This window comes from Rhamphochromis sp. 'chilingali', assembly GCF_963969265.1.
Source record: "Rhamphochromis sp. 'chilingali' genome assembly, chromosome: 13".
Lineage (NCBI taxonomy): Eukaryota > Metazoa > Chordata > Actinopteri > Cichliformes > Cichlidae > Rhamphochromis > Rhamphochromis sp. 'chilingali'.
The window spans coordinates 29,477,748-29,497,866 of NC_137940.1; the positions used below are offsets into that span (position 1 = coordinate 29,477,748).

The 20,119-nt window shown below is 39.2% G+C and overlaps 2 protein-coding genes across 6 annotated transcripts in view; both read left to right on the forward strand.

The window, feature by feature from the left end:
* The window catches only part of LOC308408491 (protocadherin alpha-C2-like), a gene marked incomplete at its 5' end in the record, with an annotated part of 158,904 nt that overhangs the window by 25,648 nt on the left and 113,137 nt on the right, over positions 1-20,119 (forward strand). Inside the window, one exon of one of the 5 annotated variants that reach the window (XM_080900795.1) lies at positions 4,168-6,535. The exons of the other annotated variants lie outside the window; for them this stretch is intronic. Coding sequence (XP_080756921.1) covers positions 4,190-6,535 — 2,346 coding nt within the window. Of the gene's footprint in view, positions 1-4,167; positions 6,536-20,119 lie in introns of those variants that run through there. 5 annotated transcript variants of the gene reach the window in all.
* On the forward strand, positions 1,007-3,479 carry LOC308408517 (protocadherin alpha-3-like; the record flags this gene model as incomplete). The annotated part of the gene is made up of 1 exon (XM_080900830.1): positions 1,007-3,479. Exon 1 carries the CDS (start codon positions 1,101-1,103, stop codon positions 3,477-3,479), a length of 2,379 nt encoding a protein of 792 aa, XP_080756956.1. The 5' UTR covers positions 1,007-1,100.

Genomic DNA, 20,119 nt, shown 5'->3' on the forward strand with positions numbered 1-20,119 from the left:
ATTCATCACCCAAACTAGCTGTGTGTGTGTTAATGAGATCGTTGTTGTATGTGTTTGCTAACAAGTAACGAGGTGATCTGTTAAAATCATAAATTAAACTACAGTTAGTGTGCTGTGGTTTAATGTTAATTTTTATCCCTTTTGCCTTTGAAACTGAAAATATCTAATCAATCAGAAACAGACAACCTTTCGACTGAACATGAAAGATTTAATTTTAAAAATTCAAGAAAACAATAATTGCTTTTCAGAACTAGAACACCTGAAACATTTCTTTGGTAGTTTTCCCACTTTAGAGGCCCTTGACAAAACTGTAGCAGATTTCAAGGAATTGCAGGGAACTGAATTGTATCACTGAAGTTACTGGGTGTTCTATATTTTCCAAATGAGGAAGCCACAGTGATGACCTTTTAGAATGATGGGCGTGCTCAGAGCAAATTATGGCGCAATTTCTGACGTTTAAAAGTCATTATCGATAATGACACCGTGTTTTAATACATATAATGCTGTCTTATTGTCGTTGGATAGTTAAATCTATAACGCGCATGTTTATTTAATTCCCATAACATTTATGTGTGCTGAAAGTGTATCAGACTTTGTCGGTGTGCGTCTGCCTGTGGTCGGTAGTGTTGCTGTCCGTAGTGCTGAAAGTTGTTTCAGTACTACAAGCCTTTTTATTAGAAATAATACAGAAATAACTCATATAGATTTCCAAAGAAGGAACCTTACAAATCATCGATAATATATCTTATTCTTAGCAGAACGCTGTTTTGTTTCCTGCAGTTGCCAAATAGTTTTGTTGCTTGAATTTAGTTGATTTTATTTCATTTCTTAGGTTCACGGTGCTGCAATAACGTCATATATCGCATGGTGTCGGTGTAATTACAAATGTTTTCGTCTTTTTGTCGTCACCAGCTGGTCCAGCCCTGTATTTTGGCATTTCGTGCAACGAGCTTAAATAAGAAATCAGCTGCTTGTCGTTCTCGGTGGTGTGCACAGATAGGTTTAATTTATGGAGAGCAGGTTAAAAAGGAACCCTGCTGCACTTTATGTGTAAACGACACAATAATTGATCCTGAAGTCGTAATTTTATTCTGCACATAATGGAACAAAGAGGACGGCGGACGTGGATCGAGCGATGGAGATGCATAGTCTATGCGGTGGCATTGGTGATGTTTGGGAGCGAAGCCTCGGCTCAGATCAGATATTCCATCTCTGAAGAGGTTAAAGAAGGAAGTGTTGTTGGAAACATTGCGAAAGACGCGGGGATTGATAAGGTTACGCTGAAGGAAAGAAAGTACCGCATTGTTGGCAGTACAAAGGAACCCCTTTTTCATTTGAATCAAGACGACGGTGTTCTGTATGTGAGCAGGAAAGTGGACAGGGAAGAGATTTGCGAACGAAGACTCGATTGTGTAATAAACCTTAAAACAGTGCTAGAAAATCCTCTGGAAATCCATTATGTGACCGTAGAGGTGGTGGATGTAAACGACCACTCCCCCATCTTTCCAGAGAAAGAGAAACGACTTGAAATATTTGAATCGACGATACCGGGTGCAAGATTTCAGCTCCAACCTGCACGAGACCCAGACGGTAGCCAGTTCTCTGTTCACCAGTATAAACTAAGTCACAGTGATCACTTTCGTTTGGAGTTAAAAGATAGAGATGATGGTAAAATGCCATTTCTAGTTTTACAGAAGCAGTTAGATAGAGAGGCTGCGAGAGAGCACAAGCTTCTCCTTACCGCTATTGATGGGGGGAGACCGCCAAAGTCGGGAACAACGCAAATACTGATTGAGGTACTTGATGTTAACGACAATGCACCTGTTTTTACACAAGATGTATACTCTGCTATGCTGAATGAAAACGCATCCCCCGGCACGTTAGTCATACGGGTGAATGCCACAGATTTAGATGAAGGAGCAAACGGTAAAATTGTTTACTCTTTTGGTAAGGAAGTAGAAATCAAACTGCAAAAACTGTTTTATATAGACTCGAGCACAGGGGAAATTAAAGTGACTGGTGAAATTGATTACGAAGAAAATGAACGCTATGAAATTGATATAAGAGCGTCTGATGAGGGGACAATCCCTTTATCAACAGACAAAAGTGTGATAATAAAGGTAATCGACCTGAACGATAACCCACCCGAGATTGAAGTCACGTCATTTTCTAAGTCAGTTCCCGAAGACTGTAGGATTGGAACAACAGTAGCTTTGATCAGCGTGAATGATTTAGATTCAGGTCCCAGTGGGAAAGTCTCCTGTGTCATACCTGAGGATGTTCCTTTTGCTATATCGCCATCCCTCCAAGATAATATGTACGCCATAGTGACCAAGTCACTGCTGGACAGAGAAGAAAGGTATTTTTATGAACTTACAGTTGTTGCAAAGGATGCTGGTGTTCCATCACTCTTAAGTGAAAAGACAATAACTGTGGCGATATCAGACGTGAACGACAACAGGCCTCAGTTTTCAGTCAGTCCTTACATATTTTACATCACTGAAAATAACGATTTAGGTGCACAATTATTTTCAGTAAAGGCGTCCGATTGTGATGATAGTGATAATGCGCGTATTTCATATCACGTTTATCGGGACAACAGCGAAGGCAGTATGGCATTGTTTTTAAATATTAACTCGGAAAGTGGAGATGTTACGGCGCTGAAAAGTTTTGACTTTGAAACGCTGAAAACTTTCCAGTTCCAAATTGTTGCCTCAGATTCTGGAACTCCGTCACTAAGCAACAATGTCACAGTCAACGTCTTCATCCTGGATCAGAACGACAACGCTCCAGTCATCCTGTATCCACTCAGCTCCAATGGTTCTGCTCAAGGTGTGGAGGAGATTCCCCGAAACGTCAACGCAGGACACTTGGTGACTAAAGTCAGAGCCTATGACGCTGATATAGGATATAACGGCTGGTTGCTTTTTTCACTGCAAGAAGTAACTGACCACAGTCTCTTTGCTTTGGACCGCTATACAGGACAGATCAGAACACTTCGCTCATTCACAGAGACAGACGAGGCTGAGCATAAACTGGTAATACTGGTCAAAGACAACGGCAACGTTTCTCTCTCAGCAACAGCTACTGTGATTGTCAAACTTGTGGAGCCCAAAGAGGCTTTTGCAGCTTCTGATGTTAAAGGTGCAGCAAAAGATGATGAGGACGACAATAACGTGATATTTTACCTCATGATAACTTTGGGCGCAGTTTCTGTACTTTTTCTCGTCAGCATTATTGTGCTGATTGCAATGCAGTGCTCCAAATCCACAGACTATACTTCTAAATATCTACCAGAGACTAATTATGATGGGACACTGTGTAACAGCATCCAGTACAGATCAGGAGAGAAGCGGTACATGCTAGTTGGACCCAGAATGAGTATAGGATCTACTATAGTTCCGGGTAGCCATGCAAATACACTTGTGCTTCCAGATAGGAGACGCACATCTGAAGAGGTAAGAAAGGCTTTATTTTAACAGGATTTTTTTTTTTGAGTAGTTCACAATTCTCAGACACTCCAACAAATACTGACTCTACATATTTAGAGTTTGAATTCGGTTGATATAAATATGTTCAAAGTGCTGCGTTAAACTTTTTCTTTATAACAGCTGAATAGAAATAGAACACAAATGTGTAGTGTATATTCATCACACAAACTGAGTATGAGTATAGGATCTACCATGCAAATACACTAATGCTACCTGATCGGAGAGGGACATCTGAAGAGGTAAGAATGTCTCTCTTAATTTGAATATCTCATGAAGTAAAATTAACATTAATATGTTTTTGGAGGAGTTTGAACGAGATGATTTTGTTCATGTTGAAATGATGTCGAGTGCACTTTTCCCGTGTTTTGCTTGACCCCTCGACACGAAGTTGAAGCTTTTAAACACTATTTTTATTATCTCCATTGTAACGTCAGCTCGCATGGTGTCACTGTTTGTGAAAATTAACGACTCCCGACTGTACGTCTTCTACGTCAGCAGTTTTGCGCTACAGTATTTCTCGACAGGGTGCACTTGCGCTTTGGGGGGCAATGGCTTTAAATCTTTGATACCCTCGGAAACATCATGTTTCGGAATCCTGGAATATTTGGTTTTCATCAGCTCCAGTGTTTCGGTGTAAATTCATATTTCAATGTTTAACCGTCCTGTTCCTATTATTTTACTTATTCTGTGAATTCGCCATGGCAAGACGGGGATGCGGAGTATTGTTGGAGCGCCTGGTCGTCTTTATTGTTTCGTTGGCTCTCACTATGAATTCTTCTTCCGCACAGCTGCGATACTCTATTCCCGAAGAGCTAACGGTGGGTTCTGTTGTTGGAAATATCGCTAAAGATTTAGGGATGGATCACAGTGCTTTGCATGCTAGAGGATTTCGCATCGTTTCTGGATCGACTGAACCCCTGTTTCAACTCAACAGCAACGGCATAGTACACGTTAACAGAAAAATAGACCGAGAAGAGGTGTGTGAACGGATAACCACCTGTATTCTCAACATAAAGACTGTGCTGGAGAATCCCTTAGAGGTCCACTACGTCGGCATTGAGGTTTTAGATGTAAATGACCACTCTCCCATCTTCACGGACAACCAGACGCATTTAGAGATATCCGAATCTGCTTTACCTGGGGCGCGATTTCAGCTACAAGGCGCCCGTGATCCAGACAGCGAGATGTTTTCTATTCAACAATATAAGCTCAGTCAAAATGACCATTTTCGTTTGGAGGTTAAGGATAGAGAAGAGGATGGCAAAATTCCTGTTTTGTTTTTACATAAAGCGCTGGACAAAGAGGCTGCGCGAAGTCACAGATTGCTTCTGACAGCAGTTGATGGAGGAAAGCCCGCTAGATCAGGGACGATGGAAATTATTGTTAATGTTCTGGATGTGAATGATAATATGCCAGTTTTTGCCAGAGACTCATACACTGCTGAACTTGATGAAAATTCACCAATTGGCACAACTATCGTACAAGTAAATGCCACAGATTTAGATGATGGTTTAAATGGGGAGGTGGTTTATTCATTTGGGAATAATGCAAATAAGAAATTACGTGAAATTTTTGAAGTCGATAGTAATACAGGTGAAATTATTGTGAAAGGGCCCATAGACTATGAAGAAAAAGACCGATATCAAATTGATATTAAAGCTTCTGATAAAGGGCAAGTCCCCCTGGCAACAGAAAAAAGTGTTAAAATAACTATTGTGGACTTAAATGACAACACACCTGAAATTGAGGTGACATCCCTTTCAAGTGCAGTCCCTGAGGACTCCAAACCAGGAAGGACAGTAGCACTGATAAGTGTGAATGATAAAGATTCAGGAGTAAATGGAAAGGTGATGTGTTCTGTAAGTGAAGGTGTACCTTTCATATTAACGCCTTCATTACAAGAAAATATGTACTCTTTAGTCACCAAGTCAATGCTGGATAGAGAACAGCAACCCAAGTATGACATAAGAATTGTTGCAAAAGATGCTGGTAACCCGCCACTGTCATCTCACAGGATAATAAGTGTGATAATATCAGATGTGAATGACAACAGTCCAGAGTTTTCAACAAACCCATACATGTTTTATGTGACTGAAAACAATGCTGCTGGAGGATCTTTATTTTCTGTCAGTGCTCATGACTGTGATGAGGGTGATAACGCCCATATATCATATAATATTATGAGGAATGCTGATGAAAAATTGACATCATTTCTAAGTATAAACCCTGAAAATGGAGAAATTGTGGCACTGAAAAGTTTTGATTTTGAAACAATGAAAACTTTCCAGTTCCAAGTTGTTGCCTCAGATTCTGGAACTCCATCACTAAGCAACAACGTCACAGTCAACGTCTTCATCCTGGATCAGAACGACAACGCTCCAGTCATCCTGTACCCACTCAGCTCCAACGGCTCTGCTCAAGGTGTGGAGGAGATTCCCCGAAATGTCAACGCAGGACACTTGGTGACTAAAGTCAGAGCCTATGACGCTGATATAGGATATAACGGCTGGTTGCTCTTTTCACTGCAGGAAGTTACTGACCATAGTCTCTTTGCTTTGGACCGCTATACAGGACAGATCAGAACACTTCGCTCATTCACAGAGACAGACGAGGCTGAGCATAAACTGGTAATACTGGTCAAAGACAACGGCAACGTTTCTCTCTCAGCAACAGCTACTGTGATTGTCAAACTTGTGGAGCCCAAAGAGGCTTTTGCAGCTTCAGATGTTAAAGGTGCAGCAAAAGATGATGAGGACAGTAATGTCATATTTTACCTCATGATAACTTTGGGAGCAGTTTGTGTGCTTTTTCTCGTCAGCATCATCGTGCTGATTGCAATGCAGTGCTCCAAATCCACAGACTATACTTCTAAATATCTGCCAGAGACTAATTATGATGGGACACTGTGTCACAGCATCCAGTACAGATCAGGAGAGAAGCGGTACATGCTAGTTGGACCCAGAATGAGTATAGGATCTACTATAGTTCCGGGTAGCCATGCAAATACACTTGTGCTTCCAGATAGGAGACGCACATCTGAAGAGGTAAGAAAGACAATTTTATTTCTAGGCAGTTATGCTATAATTTTAATCAGAAATAAGAAGCTGATCCTACAAAATAATCTACTCAACAGGAACCGTCAAGAAGCATAAAAAAATATTCACTGTGTGAAATAAGTAGGCTGTGTGTTGATAAAACGCCTTACATGTGGTTTTCTGGTTAGCTCTCACACAGTCCAAACTTCTAATTCATAAGCAAATTGAACTGTTGCTTCTATGCCGTGTCTATACCATAATATGGTGCTCTGCTTTTGAAGTTTAAAATTATTTATAATACTAATATCACCCAAATATCCAGTCAGACACTTATTGTGGTTTGCATGTATTTATGTCTGAGTCTGAATGAAAAACTCTGAGCTTTGCGCTGTAAACGCTTGTTTTGTTTTTTCCATCTTTAATTGCATCTATATATCCTTCCTGTCTATGAGGTTTCTTACATGGGCTTAAAGCAACTGAATGACTGGCTATGAGATTTCTTGTGGTTTGTGCTTGCTGATGCTGTTGAGGTGATTCAATGGGCCATGAATGGCTGGAGCTAAGACAGAGAAGAGCAGAGAGTGCCTGAGGCGGGTGTGCAGTGCATCACAATGTGCAGCAAGTCAGGTGGGGTTGTTTCAGCAGGGATGTGAATTCATTCCAGGAGTGAAAAACAAGCAATATAATTTTACTATTTTTTATTTGATTGGTTTGTTGTGCTTTGGAATTGAGAAATACTGATGTAGAAGACTGTATATTTAGCACACTGCACACAAGCTTCAGAGTGCATGATCCCCTTTGACTTACTGAAAATAGGTCACATTCTATGACATGTGCGAAGGTCTGCAAGCTAGAGTCTGAGAGGTGATTCTCTATCGAATATTGTGTGTTGCCCATAGCAACACACTGGGAGATCCACCTCTCAGACTCTACTGGTTTCCACAGACTAGCATGCACTCAACGGTCTTAGCAACAGCAGTGGAAGAGGATGAACGAGGGAGGGATGGAGAAAGCAGTAGAGTAGGGGGAGGGGATGTGGCTTTTGTACAGCTCATCTATAGAAACCTCACAATATTTGATAAGAATTGGTTTATGTCTATATAAACTCGTGGATTATAATACCACATTCAGCACTGTAAATTAGAAAGAACATGCTGCAGATAGTAAAGGAATAGCAAAGGCAGGAATATTCTAGCTTTTAATTAGATATTTTATAGTATGGAGGATAATCTATTCACCCAAAAAACTGGGTCAACGTTAGATTCCCTACACAGGAAACTGACAGAAAAAAAGCACATTTTAAATTATAAACATATATGTCTGTGCTGAAAACTGGTGCTGTATGAGAAGCTACTGAGCAGCATGTGAAATAAAGCAGCAAGCTAAAGCTTGAATACAGGAAGGTAAAGGATCGGTTCAGATTCAGAGTAAGAGAGGCTGGCCACACTTTCTCTGCAGTTCATCTGTCCAGATTTATTTAGCTCTGCTAGCAATAACTGCCCCTCTGAGCGTATGTGTGCATGAATGAATATTTTATATGCACGTGTCCATGCGTGAGTGTGAGAGAGATAGAAATCAGGCTTTGTGTGTGTGTTGCAGCACAGCAGCAATGCTAAGCTGTGCCTGGACAGCAGATGCCCAGAAAAGATGTGATTAAAAATGAGAGCATCTCATTAAAACTAATAAGTGCTTGGAAATGTCATTGCATCACAGACTGTGAGCTGATTGCAAGTCTTTTAAAGAATTATAGTGTATTTTTATTTATTTTATTCCTGCGCCATCATAGTTTGTTTTTTAATAGTTAGGAAAAAAACAGATGGTAAGAGGAGTGGATGAGCTGTAATTACTTTAATGCAAGCACATGGGATGCACCTTTGTTGTACAGTAAATAAACAATTTTTAATATGTATATTACTATTGCAAAAACAGATGAAAAAATGACTCCTGCATTTGAAACTTGCTGATCTTAATTTAGTTTGATGTAAGAAGACGTAAACTGTTTACAGTTTTCATTCTGTATGCTCTCCTCTGTGGGGGTGTGGCTGCTTGCTCCAGTGGCTTTGTCTGTTTGCTTGGCTGGCTCAGCAGATCTCTGCAACTGTGTTTGCATGCGGTATGTCTACACAAAATGTTATCTACAGTGCAGTTACCTAAGTGTGTCTGTATACATTGCTTTTATTGAATAGGTGACAGCACGTTCCTCATTAAACTGCATTCATTGCAGTTTGGGAATGTTGTAAGAAGCCAATCATGTACAACAGTAGTGTGTAGTCATTTCAGCAACTTTCCTCCTATTTACCTTTCTTTTTGTGTCTTTTCTTCTAAAGTAACACATAAAATGCTGACAGCTAAACACACTCATATCATGCTTCACTCTACTTGCCTTTGCGTTTTAACTTATTCTGCACCTAATCTTCTGCAGCTAATCCCTCTCTCAAATTTTATGAAAAATAACCTGCATTCTTTTTTTTTCACTGTCAATTTGCTGTAAGTTTTGTTTTCTGCTTTTATAGCAATGAGTGTTCCATCAGTATACTACTCCATGCAGTGCTCACTGTTCTGCCTCTGCTCTGAGGACTGCTTATCCTTCCTCTTTTTTTGCAGCTTCTCTCTCTCTCCCTCTCTCACTCTCTCCCCTTTCATACTGATTTTGCTCTCAGTAGTTCCCTTCCCCCTTCCCACTCTTGGCCTCCTTTTCCCACTTCCTTGTTTCTGTTCTTCCTCTTCTCCTTCATATGGTGCACTTCTTTATTTCCCGGGTGATATTTGACTTGCTTTCTGCAATCTTTCTCTGGTTATGCCACATGCTCTTAAGCTGTGTGCTGCTGTGCCTCATGCCTGTAGGGTCATAGCAGTGGATGCTGAATGTGCTGTTGTATGTCAGTAGGGCACATTCTCCCTTATTGCTCCAGCTTTGTATGAAGACGCCGCCACTCACATTGAGGTCAGCAGCAGTGATGGTAATCTAATTTTGGACACATAGTGCAGTACAGCAAAAACAGCTACCATCATCATGTTCACACTTTACACATGCACATGCACATGTCCCCATAGATGCACATGCAATATCACATCACTGATATCACCTACTGTGTCTAATCCTCTTTATTCAAAGGCACTTTCACAGATAAACTGACTGGTGTGTGTGTGTGTGTGTGTGTGTGTGTGTGTGTGTGTGTGTGTGTGTGTGTGTGTGTGTGTGTGTGGGGGGGGGGGGGGGGGGGGGGGTAGAAACTTAGTGAGTTTCCTTCCAAGTAAGCTTTCATGTTCTTTATTAACTTCCGACTTTTCTCAGATGCTGCTGTTGTGGAAAGTCCTACAGCACACAATTCTTTCTTAATAACAGCCTTTATTACAGAACGGCAAGGTGTGAGTCTTCACCAAGTGTCGTTACACTACTTGAGTGTTATACCCCAAAATGGAAAGGGGGGACAAAACATGATCACAAATGTTTGTTTGTTCAGGAAAGAAGAAGGCATGCACAATTTTAACTTTGCTAAAACTGAATTGTGAAGTTGAGTAATGATAAATGTATTTTATGTTTAGCAAAAACTTAGGTAACTGGAACTGTATTTAAAAATAATCAGGTTAACTTATGACAACTTCAGCCTTTTAAACTGATCAAATGCATCTAATATTTTTTGTTTAATTAGACTTTTCTTGAACTAGTGCACAAAACTCTGCAACAATACCTAAAATACAATACAAAAAATAACTTCCATGCTTGTTTATATTTTATGATGAGCATACTAAGTAGATTCACATTGTTATTGAACTTTTTTTTTCTGTCACTGGACATTGATTTTTATTTTTAAGGTGCAATCACTTACTGTTGATTGGGGATTTGCTTTTCACTGCAGAAAAACTGATGTGGCTCAGTGGAAGAATTCAAGGAACACATTGACTTTGACAGTCTGGTTTTTATTAGTGTTGAACTGAAGCACGTGATTTGTAGATGTTTCCAAACAAGTTGTCTGAGCTGCTATTTACTACGTATCTCTGCTATGAGTGCTTGTGTTCATATCTGTACTTCCTCTTAGTAAACATTTAGGCAATATGGTGCTGGTTAATCAGGAGCTTAATGTCAATATCAACAAGCATTGCAGCAATGCATCTTTTAGTGTTCTTAGTAAATAATCTGTTTGTTGACCTCTGTGTGCTGCACTTTGAACAGAGTTTCAGAGAAGGGCTGAACGAAGATGTGTTTTGTGTCAAGATGTTTTTATGTCAAGTTAAACTCAATTATTTAACTTTACCTTTGAGTCTTGTATATTCAATTTTAAAATTTCCACTTCGTATGTTTAATGCATGACACTCACTGCAGTTTCAACCACATGAACCACTCGCACAGTACAGAAAATGCCCTTATTTGATTAAGCTCATTTAATAAACACAATAAATCAACTAGAAACATGACAAGAAGATGACCTGGATTTTTTCAGTTGCTTCTGGACAAACAGGGCAAAAATAGAAGTCAATGGGATAAAAATGTAATTGCAGGCTGCACTCACATCTGTGGGGCAACACTGCTTGGCATAGCTCCTTTAGCTCTTGTCATTTGCACTAGGACATGACTGATTTAGAGCCATGTGTAGCTTTAATGTCAGATGGCAAAAGCGAGGCAGTACTCGTCAGTATTTGGGTCAAACTTTCTTTAGTGTTGATAAAGATACAACTAGAATTTATCGGGTGTCCAGCAAAATTTGACACAGCAAATCATAAAGAATAATAGCAAAAAGAAAAAAAACCCTACATAATTCCTGTCTTTTATTTTTACTGTTTGAAAAGGTCTGACCCTTTGCTATCTCTACCACTTGGTTATATAAGCCATCAATTTCATTATCTCTCAGTCCATTGACTCATGAGTCCCATAGATTGGTCCTTGCTACTCTTATTTTAGAATCACTCTAGTGCAGCTGAATCAGTCCACGGAGGCCTTTCTCTGGAGCTTTAGCTGGGTCAACTTCTCTAAGCATTAAAAACATTGCACCAAAAAAAGTAATTTGCATACACTATCTCCATGTGTCCCTTTAACTCCTTGATGGATGATATGAGCCTTGCTTAGTGTACTGCATTGTGATGATTTGTTCACTGTCTTTATGTCAAGCTCTCTTTGCAATGCTTTACTTTCCTAACAATAGTCATATTAATAGTATCATAATGCTTAACAGTACTTAAGTCTAGACATATATGTCTGTGTGTTGTAATGCAGAGTGATTGGTAGCTTTGTTAAGTGCATTGAGCCATGTGCAGTGTTTACAAGTTGTTGTTTTTCCTCTTTTTTTCTGAATCAACAGAGATAAGAACAGATGCTGGTCTGTGCTGCTCTTGTTTGGCATCAGTGCTCATACAGCCAGAACATCTGCTGCTGTGCTTAGGTCATCATGCCATGCCCGGAGGATTGAACTGACTGATGGGTCAGGGCAAGGATACACGCAAGACAGCCAGCCATTAAGCAGAACACTAGTAAAGACACATATGGCTTAAAAACCACTTTTAATTTATCCTGTACCAAAACCTAAAAACAGCACAATGAAGTGTCCTGAGATCTAGATTTAGGAAATAGGAATTTAGTGAATTGTGAGAGAAAGCATGAATGAGTGAGGGAAATTCAGAGTCTGCTGTTTAGATGCTGGGTGTAGCCTTGCTAAGAGGATTGCCTTCTTATCCTTGCACTGCTCACTGCGGGGTAAATGGGGTAAATGAGGTATACGGTCACAAATGACATATACTTGTCTAATTAATACCGTATTTGTTGCCACACATGGATGGAATCAAATGTTGGCCGTTAGAGGGATTGAGTCTGTAGCTGCAGGGTTCCTCTTCCCCGTGTGGCTATTCGGCCTGTCTAGTTCCCCTACTAAACATCTTGAGTGAAGTCAATGCCTTGTTTATTCTTATCTTTCTGAATGTTCCAGCCCAGCTTTCAATGTGCTAATGTTTTATTCAATGTAACCAAATCACAAGACTTTTTGTTCCTGCAGTGTATATCTGGCAAAGCTCTGTGTTGCATGTCACACCCCTCTTTCACTCTAAATGTTCTCAATCTAATTTCTTTTAAAAGAAAAGCTCTACAAGGTTTAATACAACACAAACCACACATTATCCCGTTAAAATAGGTCTTATTAGTTATATTATTAAAACTTTTCCCAAAGAAAACCAATGGGACAAAGTCAAACTAGATTGTTTATTATTTCTCTTAAAGGTTGAGACTTGAAGTTTCACATGATATGGAGGAATAGTATGTGCATGTATGCCGCAAACAATAATACTATATATACTGTAGCATATACCGCACAGCCTGGGTGGGTACAGGTATATCATACATTAATCCATGGTATCTGAAAGGATGCACAGTGTGTGTGTGTTTGTGTTTATGTATGATCACATGACACTTGACGCAGACACATGAGAAAGCCCATTTTAACAGTGATTAAAGCTACAGTGTAAAAAAGTCTCCTTGTATTCTCTGTGTTTTTAAAATGGACATTCAGCTCCTCCAGGTCATTTTTCTTAGTGTGTGATGCAGTGAGTTTTTCTGTTCAGGACGTGAGTCATCTCATCCCACATGTAGCTTTTCATTTTGCGAAGTTGGTCTGCTGGGTTTATTTCAGGATGAACCATCTGTCATAAAAAATGAATCAGGAATGTGGGCATTTAGGGTTGGTGCTAGTATTATTTTAACATGATATTAGAAAGATGATAGGCTATGACATTCCCTGTAGTCACACAGGCACACAGACAAACATACACACACACACAGAGCTGTGTTTTTGTGTTTACATGTCTGTTCATTCCTAGACCTTTCTCTGTTTCCCACAATCAAATCTAGTAGTGTATGAATAAAACAATGACACAAGGGTGTGGAAGATGATGATGCTGTGGCTCATACCACACGCTCTCCTCCCACTGACTGCTCCCCCCCCCCCCCCCCTTTCCCCAACCTTTGTTCTCTTGATTACTACCCCACTTTTCTCAGCCTCATGTGCTTTCCTTCTCATCTTCATCTCTCCCTCATTTCCTTGCCATTTCTTGCTCGATTCTTCAATCAGTGTATTTGTCTTCATATTTCTTCATTTCATTTCTTAAACAAAGAATCTCTTCTCCTCCTCCTCCTACGCATCCTGATTTCTTTTTGCTGATACTCTTTCTTATGCCCTCTCCTGTCGCTTTGTGCAACTGCAGGCTCACAGAAAATGGCTGACACATTTTGTAAGCTTCTTTACTCTTTCTTTTGTTATCCCCCAGTTCTCTGTTTTTTTGCTCAGCCTGGTGTTCGTTTTGGTTTGACTTGGTTGCTAACTGCTATTACAAAGCTTAGTTGAAGCTATACAATCCTTCCTTGCCGCTGAAAACATAGGTGGCCTCTTTTCTCAACTCTACCTCCTCTTTCTCAATAAACTGGAGCTATGAGCTGAGTTTGTTAGAAAACCTTTTTCTCTCTCTTCCCTATGGCTGTAGTAGGGACACGTGAAGCATAGCCAAGTCTAGTGTTGTTTTTCAAAGCCAGAGGTCCTAGAGGAAAAATAATAATAATTTTGCCTGCATATGAATCCAAAGTAACATTTTTTCAGCTTGTTGCTGTTGACTTGAGTTAAATACTTCTTATACAGGAGGATGAAGGATGGGATTACATGAACAATGTTCTTAGAATTTGCATATTGCTATTCAATTTTGTTAGATTTAAGGTAAGGATGGGTATTTTGGTTAATGTTAGGGAATATTTTGGTCATCGCATTATTTCTTCGGTTTGTTCGCGGTCTGCATAAATAATCATTATGCTGTTCACAATTACTATTTTTCCTGTTTTCAGGAAACAATACATTTAACAATAATGTGTTTCATTTATTATTTTGTGGGTCATAAACCTACAGCTATCCCTTATTTGGGGGAAATGGCTATCAGAATTTATTAATTACATTTGTTTCATGCTTTTTCATGCTTTTTGCTATTTACATTTTATCAAAATGATTGGTATAAGTGTTGTGTTCAGTCAGACATTACCTTTCTCATTATTTTGTTTTTAGTCACAAAAGCATGTCACTCATTCAGAGACTATGAGCCTAAGGGCCTTTAAAACATTAATCTCACAAACTGAGCAACAGCAGCTGTACAAGGGCTAGTGCAATAAATTTCTTATTTATATTATATTATAATTGCAGTACCACATAATTGAGACGTACCATTAGTTTCAAAAAGAGTGTTACTGTGTACCTCTGCTTCAATGCTGATAGTGTGTCAAATTACGTTAAGGCTTGATTTTATAGTAGATAGTGAGATCAGGTAGAAAGGGATTTAGCAAACAGATGAACTCAGTCTTTTATGCAGACCAAAACTCACAGTAGATACTGGGCCAGATAATCTATGCATCGCATTACAGATAATGAAGTGAGAATCTGCTTAATGGGAATGAGGGGAGCAAAGTTGTGCAGAGACAAAAAAAAAAAAACGTGATACCAACATAACAAAATGTGTTTATTTTGCTTGTTAACAGACTGCTATAAATGAGGTGCTCATGATAAGGCTGGAGTGTAATTTCTCCCTAAGCCCTTTACTGCCCGATTTTTGTCACTTTGCTTTGTCCTAGAGCAGAGAACTAAAGTAATGAATTATAGTGATAATGCTTCTAATAGAATAATGATAGAAATAGACAGAAATTGTGAAATGGCATAAAAATACTCAGTACTTTGTAAGCAGTATATTAGAAACAATTCAGTGTAAACCTGCAACACATGACCTTTGTGAAAGCATCATGTTAGATCTCAACGCATTATATAAAAAGCTGTACTTTTGGCAGTTTGCCATGCCAAATGTTTAAAAGTGCCAAAATATTGCTGCTGTTGCTTTAGGTGTTTTCAAAAGAGAATTCCTATCCAAGCATTTTTTCATCTGCTATAACTGTCACTATCCCCATTTGTGTTGGATTAGGGCTTCTGTAAAGTATGTAAAGTAATAATTCTACTATGTTGGTCCTCCAGTATGATTAGGTGGAATCATCTTAACGATGCCATGAAGAGCAGCTTTGAAAGACAGCAGCGCATAAAATAACCTAGGATTTCACTCAGCTTTAAACTTCAGGCTAATGGCTAGACAGCATTATTATTATTATTATTATCATTATTATTATTATTATTATTATTGCTATTATTATTATTATTATTATTATTATTAGTAGTAGTAGTATTATTCATGCATCCATTCTCTTCCGCTTATCCTTGTCAGGGCTGTGGCTGGAGCCCATCCCAACTACCATGGGGGGAGAGGCAGGGTACACACTGGACAGGTCACCAATCTGTCGCAGGGCTAACACATAGAGATAGACAACCATTCCCACTCACATTCACACCTTTCGGCAATTTAGAATTACCAGTTATGTAATTCTAGCTGTCAGTAGCTGACATCCCCATCTAACCCAACCTCACTAACTGCATGTCTTTGGACGATGGGAGGAAGCCGGAGTAGCCAGAGAGAACCCGCACAAACACAGGAAGAACATGCAAACTTCAGACAGAAAGGCCCTGGCCAGGTGGTGGAATAAAACTCAGACCTTCTTGCTGTGAGGCAACAGTGCTAATCACCATGCCACCATGCTGCCACCATGTTGTTTTCTTTAATCTGTTATGTATTTGCTTTGTCCTTGACTTTAAACTTTGCATGCTTATACCCACTTAAAAAGATCTGTCCCATTGAATTATTTTTTAAAGCTGCATATATTGTATGCTAAACATATGGTATGAGAGGACTGTGAATTCAACTTTACAGTCTGTAAGAAGCTGTAGTTTGTGTTGCTGTTGGATTGTGCTGAACAATACAGAGGCATGTTGTTGATATTTAATCTGACAAAAAGGGCCTGACATATTAAAAAAACAATAGCCACATATATAAAAAAAACACAGTTTCAAAAAGGCAACTGAATTGAGTAACACTAAAGCAGAATGCCATAACAATAATGAAGGTGGCATTTATGTCAGCAGTCATGTATCAGTGAGTCTTAGACAGAAAACATGTGGGGAAACATTAAACTAGCAAGTGGCAATAGGTTTTTTCTTCCCTCACTGTTTAACACTCCTCAGCCAAAAACACACATGCATGCAAACTAACATGAACACTCAAACAATATGTGACACTTAGAGCAGATCATTTATATCCCTATCATCACACCTTAAGAAGGAACATTATTTTTGCTGCTGCACAAGTAGATGTTTAAGTTTTGATGTTAATGAGAGTGGAAATTGGTGTTTGTTATTCTCGGTAAACGGAAGTATGCTTAAACGATTTGTAGGCAAGTTATTATTTTTATAAATAGTTATCTTCATTTCTGTGGAAAGTGGAGCAACCTCACAGAACCATCTCAGTCATTTCTCAGTGTCAGATTCTCTGCAGGCCAGCGCTCTCCTCTATAATTCATTCTTTTTTTATGCTCTTCCACCGAAGCTCTGCCCTTCGAATGCACCTCTGAATGATGCATGTTTCATGCTGCATGGCTATTAAGAACGTAAAAATAGATATTACACAAAGCTGAAATGGTGTGCAGGTGTAATGTGTGTGTAAAATATATATGACACATTTAAGTATGGATAAATTATGCCTTGCAGCTCTTTGTGTGTAAATTGTGTACAGTAGAAATGTCCGATGCTTGCCATATATTCTGCATAATCTTTACTTGTTTTGATTTGTAAATGATAGAAGAATTTCTCTGTTTTCTTCTCCCTTTTCTTTGTTTTGATATGTATCAGGCTGGATGAGATTGTGCAGGTATTGTTAGACTCAGTAGCTGACATCGGCATCTTCTTTCCCATCTGGGACAGTTGACATTTTAATTTCCGCAGGCAGAGGAAATGTGTAGTAGACACACAGCCTGTTAGTGTATCTTTAGCACTGATACAATTTTGGAAGTGTGTGACGGTGCTAATCTAATTTAAGGCTTTATATCTTTGCCTGCCTCTGATATCAGTCTATGTCTGTCTGTGGATATGGAAACTGCAATGGAGAACAAAGAGAGTGATTTTTTAAAAGGCTCCCCCTTGTGGCAACAAGTGGATATTACCAGCCTGTCTAAATATCAATGCATTCAATTATTTAACGTGTTACCACTCTGCATGTGGTAGTATATTGAATGCTATTTTTTACTGAGTTTCTCATGCAGTATTGATCTGCAGATAGCAGGTCTGTCCCCAATTTCCAGCCATACCAAAAGCAGTACACTGACCTATTCCCCAGTGAACTGTTTGATTGACAAATCTAGGTTATCCATGCATATAAAGCTAGATTTATTCTTAATCCCACTGAGAATTGTTTGAGTCAAGCTATTTCAGTGTGTGAGTGAGGGAGAAAAAAAGAAAAGAGGAGGAGATGACAGAGACAGACTGTACCAGATGCTTTCTGTGCTCTATGTTACACTCCATGGTTGAATTTAATGTATCACTGTGGACAGTGTGAAACAAAATATGATTTTTAATCAAACACAATCCTTTTTTTTTTAGTTTATATGGTTGTGTTTAAATGCCTTGTCCTTGGCTTATGTACTGACTGCTCATAAAGAAGGGTGTGGTGGAGGTAGAGGGGGAGGCAGGGTGGGGCATAGACAGGGGCTGCATCTGCGTCACCATGGGTACCAGAAGGGAGATAGTAAATCAATTCTGGGTGCTTTCTATAACACTGCCTTTGTTGCTAGGCACAATACTGAGCCAATCACTGTCCATTTCAGCCACAGTGACCAATCAGATTTCTGTGCTACCTTTGCTGTTACCAAAGCCTGTTGAAGCTCCTGTTTATTGACAGCTTTGATTGATGCTCTGTTTTTGCAAAGTAATCCATGGCTGTTTTTCTGCTTGCACAACCAGTTGCTGAATTACACATTTTAAAATTTGAGTCACAATGCTGAACTATATGTGAATGGAATTCATGCTGTCTCTCATACCTTTTATATTTCTCACTCTCACACCTCTCTCACACAAACCACACAAACCACACAGAGCCTGATCAGCCCTTCATGTATTTGAACTCCAGACTGCAATGTTGCCATTCATGCTGTGCAGATGCTTGTTACTAATTAGATACAGTATCACAGATTCAATAACACATCGTCTTTGATCAGCCCTGCTCTGCACATTAGTGATCATTTCCTAACTGATCAAACTTATGGAGGTTCTTACACTAAATGAAAACATTGCTAGTGTAAATAAATTGTTGAATACATTAAAACATAAAATGAAGAGTGAAGTTTTTTTTTACATTTTAAAGCAAAATACACTATATGGAAAATGTTTTCTAAATACTAAATAGTATATGGGATCCTTAATCCTTAGGGATTAATAAAGTATGATGATTATGATTATGATTATGTTTAATATTTACTTAGTTGATAGGTCACTATACTGTTTTATTTCCCCAGCAAGTCTGTGATAAATCATGACACACAATAATCACACTGTAGCAGTGGCAGGATGTTGCTCCTGTATGTTGTTTTACAGTAGAGTAACTAATTATGTGATTTTTGGGCATTGTGCCATTGTTTTCCAAATGAGTGAACACTGTGTTCTATTGTGTTGGTGTGCCTCTCAGGGCTGTGTGCATGCGTATGTTTGGGCATGCTCCATATTGCTGTGTCCCGGTTTTGATCTTGCTCATGTTTCCGCGGACCCGCCCCTGTCCTACTTAGTCCAGAAACCAGTGAAGGCAGGCACAGATTTGGAAATAAATGATTAAGTGGTAGTTGGTTTTAAAACTAGGAGTGATTCATCTTTTCTTGCATCCTTCCTCTCTTTATTATATTAGTCATAGATTATTTCACAAATTGTGTAAGTAGGTAAACAGCTGATTGCATGCCCAGCTTTCCAGTACATAGATGTTATTACAGTTACGCTGATATGCACATAATTGTATGCACAGTTCTCTAGTAAGTGGATATTATTCTATATAGTGAATTTACATCTGCATATGTCAGAGCTAAAATGCATATAAGATCATTGAAAAGTAATTTTTCCATTATTGTATTATATTACTCTATTGCAATAGTCAAGTGCTGGATAATTCATATCACGCCTGCTTTTCTGACAATAAGCAGACACTGCATATTAAATGGGCCCAGTGCATAAAGTGCACAAAGTGAAAAGGATTTGAAAAGTAAAAAGCATAATATAGTAGTACTTATACACAAGGAGTAGGTTGCCCTCTTGTGTCATGATGAGATACATGCCACATAAAAACCCCACTATGACATTAGTATCTCATCATATGAAAAGGATGTAATGTGCAAATGGCAGGAGGGACTATGTGTGTGTGTTTGAGGTCTCCAGAGGCCTGGCACCAAGAAGGTAGGATGTGCATGGCTGAATGCAAAGGTCAGGCTCTCTGAGGGTTTGTGGGGGGTGGAAAGAGAAGCAGACACTTCTGTAAAAGTGCTGTGACAGTGAATGTGCCGCTGCAGTGCTACATTACCAATTACAACTGCAGCCCTGCACAGTCTGGTGAGGTATGCGCAAGAGTATGGTTTGTGTGTGCTTGAGTGAGTTTGTGTGTGTGTGTGTGTGGGGGGGGCACAAGCAGATAAAATGTGGAAGTAGATATGAAATCTAATTTGTCATTTTTGTG